General features: G+C 46.0%; 1 protein-coding gene and 1 pseudogene across 2 annotated transcripts; both read left to right on the forward strand.

Annotated features, from left to right (window-relative positions):
* Nucleotides 1-1,415: 1,415 nt before the first annotated feature.
* On the forward strand, nucleotides 1,416-2,225 carry TEOVI_000751400 (Extradiol ring-cleavage dioxygenase, putative; the record flags this gene model as incomplete). The annotated part of the gene is made up of 1 exon (XM_067223939.1): nucleotides 1,416-2,225. One exon carries the CDS (start codon nucleotides 1,416-1,418, stop codon nucleotides 2,223-2,225), a length of 810 nt encoding a protein of 269 aa, XP_067080040.1.
* Nucleotides 2,226-2,989: 764 nt separating this feature from the next.
* TEOVI_000751500:pseudogene lies at nucleotides 2,990-3,591 on the forward strand (annotated as a pseudogene). Its single transcript is given in 2 exon segments — nucleotides 2,990-3,487; nucleotides 3,502-3,591. Coding segments are annotated over 2 exon segments (588 nt in total).
* The last annotated feature ends 66 nt before the right edge of the window (nucleotides 3,592-3,657 follow it).

Raw genomic sequence — 3,657 nt, forward strand, 5'->3', positions numbered from 1 at the left:
TGACGATGGAAAGGTTTGAATGTATCGATCGTTGACTTGCGCTTCTACAGGGCAGCAGCGAGCCCTCCCGAGGTGTTTTTGTTTTTCCGTGTGTGCATGTGTGTATCTCTTCGCATGTGTTCGGGTTAAAAGGCCAAATATTCTCCTTATTGAAACAACAACGGTGCACTGCGAGGAAACAAGAGACGCTAAACGCCAATGCCAGCGCATCAGCGGTTGGATGAAGGAATAAATGTTTTTGCGGGGGGATGTTGTTGTTGGTGTTATTTGCACGAGGTACGGCAGTAGATGCAGTACATTCAACAACTTAAGTTGAGATTGCGCTTCCTTATGCACATTTTCCCCGTCGGCGTGTCGTCTTTTCGTTGCTTCTCGTTGCGAAATACTTTTTTTTTGTGTGTTATCGCCTACTTCCGTCACCGTGAGCTTCAATTTTGTTTTTTTTTCCCTCCTTTTCCTTCCTGTTACAACCGTTTCCCCCCTTTTTTCGCACAATTCTTCCTTTTGTTTTTATCCCTTGAAGATTGTGTGCTTTACCTTTTGTGCACGGTATCTCCCTTCACAATGACACCGTGCTGGATCTTTTCTTTTTTGACCCTTTGTCTTTTATGGTGCACACTTTCCCTTGGAATGACGGGTAAGGAAGAGAAATAAATGAGGGGAAAATACAGATGTAACAGAAGGGTGTTATTCCTGTTTGCCGCCAACGAGTGCAAATGTGCAAAATGTATAGGGCGCTCCGTTAAGTTGAATCCGTTAGTTTAGTGGAGACTCTATGTATGTGTACTTTTTTTTTCTTTTTCTTTTTTCTTCCTTTTGTGCCTTGTGCACGGAGGAGAAGGCGTGAACAGAGTGTGTACGCGTGTGTGTGCGTGAGTTTGGAGGAGGAGGAGGAGGACTGTAATGGAGCAAAGGAGTAATGGAAGGAAAACATAGGAAACAGGTGATCCAATGGGGCGCATGTTATACAGCACTCCTCTTTTGTGTTGTTGGTGTTGTTGTTTTTATTTGGATATATGTAGCGGCCTCTTATGGTAGTAGTTGCGGTCGTAGCCATCGTCGTTACAGAGGTCACTTTTCGGTGTCATGCTGTGGGCGATGGGTTTTTGAATGTGAATACGTGCGTTTTGTTTGTTCGTTTGTATCGTGCCGGCCTCTTACTTTATGTGACACAACTTCATCCACGAACGGAGGCTTCGCTCTGTTGTTTGAGTGCTTGGAGCGCCTCCAATGCACACAACTATCTAATTGGTAACATTAAAATCTTTACTGCCGCGGATTTATCTATTCATTTTTTTGTTGCTTCTTTTTTTTTTTTGTTTCTTTTTGTTTCATTTCGTTCTGTTTTTGTTGTTTCAATATTATGCGGTATCGCGGTTGATGGAACAAACAAATTACCAAAGTTCTTACTACTCATGACGGTGTACCCCTCGCTATTTGTGTGTCATGGCGGTGGCCCCTTGCCGTTATTGCGGGGTGAGGGGCACAAAATGTTGGTTGATGCCCTTAAGAGCCACCGGAAACTTTTAGAGAATCGTTTTGGCCTTCCGAAAGCCATTGTTGTGATTTCTGCACATTATGAGACGAATACACCAAAAGTTGGCGGAGCGGAGCGGCCCTCTCTACTGTTTGACTACTACGGATTTCCAGAAGAAAGCTATAAGTTTCGATATCCCGTGCCGGGTAATGCGCCACTTGCTGCTGCCATTGTGAATGCTCTCACGGTTGGAGGATTTCATGCGGAAATGGAACCCGAGCGGCTTCTTGACCACGGCGTGTTTGTCCCACTCATGATCATGTTCCCCGAAGCCAATATCCCTGTGGTACCTCTGTCTGTGTTGCGATCCGGTGATCCTGCAGAGCACATACGCATGGGGAAGGCTCTCCGTCCCTTACGCTCTGATGCTGTAATGTTTATTGGAAGTGGCTCCACCATGCACCATTTTGCGCATTTTAACCGCGAGGGAGCTGGGAGGAAGTTTGGAGATGCACTGACTTCCATTCTATGTAAAAATGAGGTTGCGACGCTTCCTGAGGACCGCCTGAAGGCGATGGAGCGTGTAAAAACAATGGAGGGCTTCACTGAAGCGCAACCACTCCGTGAACACGAGCACCTGATGCCGCTCTTAACATTGGTCGGTGCCGCAAATGGAAATATCGCGGAGGAGGTTGCTAGCATATCGTTTGGTAGGGCCAATGTACGGAATTACTTGTTTACTGAATGAGGGCGAAAAAATAGTTTTGCTATCGTTACGGAATTTTTAGGAGAGGGCCCATCGGCGAAGAAATGCATTCAATAAAGCCAGATTCTGAGAGTGGAAAACAGGCCCATGGAAAGTCAAGGGTGATTTTCTGTCACCCTTGTTTCTGTTGCACTGAAGGCGCATCATTGCGATGTTCAAATAATATTATTGTCACTTTTGTTGCAGTATTGTCGAAGGTGACATGCGGGATATATATATGTTACAAAGGTGTGGTGCCTAATTTTTTCATAATTTTTTTTTTTTGGGGGGGGGGGTCACGGCACTTTCGCTCCGTGTTTGTTTTCGCAATTGTTTTTTTTTATTTCTTGCCGTTTATTTTATTTTGTTTATTTGGAATGTTACATCATGCACTCTGTGTTCCTTTCGAGATGAGGAGATGTGGGGATGCTATAGGCTGACCAATGTTGATGAATCATGTCGTTCCTCCACCTGCAAAACAAAAAAAAAAGACGTGAGAAACAAGACAGAAGCGGTTAATTCCATCCGATGAGGGTGCGTAGGCATCGCATTTCATTGTCCGAACGACGCAAAGCGATGAATTTATATGGTAGCTTCTCATCCGCGCTGTCACATTCACCTTAAATGGAGAAATAGAGGTCTAGGTGAGGACTGTTGGAGTCTACGAGCTTCATTTTCACTTCCACACACACACACACTTTCAAGGGTTTTAGAATATTTTTACTTCAAGTTTAGGAACACCAAATACGCCATACGCAACAGTGGTAATGACAAGGCGGAACGCAATGAGTGACAATACAACCTCAACTTCCTCTGTGACCCCGGAGCGTTACCCGTTCTGCATTGTGTGGACCGATATCCCCCTGGTCTCGTGGTTGTTTCCCTTTGTGGGTCACGTGGGAATATGTGATTCCACTGGCAGAATATTTGACTTTGAGGGGTCGTATTGCATTGGAGTGGATCACATGTTGTTTGGAAACCCCGTAAAATATTGGGACATTTCAGCCATGTACGTTCCATCCTCCCGATTTCCTCCGGGTGGTTTGTTGTCGGGGGATGTAGAAGAGAGAAGGCGACGGGAGACGGAGGAGTACGACAGAGCTCTAAGCGGCGTTACGACGCGTTTCCGCAAAACACAAACGTACAATTTCTTCACAAACAACTGCCACTCTTACGTCGCGTCTGTTTTGGAGGAAATGACAAACGGACCACGGCGGCCGTGGAATATGTTTTGGATTGCATGGGGCCTTGCCATTCACGGTCGCTACGTGAGTCCCGGTCGCTTCTTAAAAGCCCATCTTCCCTTCCTCGTTATCGTCGCCCTTTGTGTGACCGCCGCTGCACTCTTGGGTTGACGCGAAGCAAATGAGAAGCTACGCCACAACGAGCGGCTGGAGGGGGGGAGGTGGGATTCGGAGAACCAAAAAAAAAAAAA

Source organism: Trypanosoma equiperdum, assembly GCF_001457755.1.
Source record: "Trypanosoma equiperdum strain OVI genome assembly, contig: ctg_2005, whole genome shotgun sequence".
In the NCBI taxonomy this organism is placed as follows: Eukaryota; Euglenozoa; class Kinetoplastea; order Trypanosomatida; family Trypanosomatidae; genus Trypanosoma; species Trypanosoma equiperdum.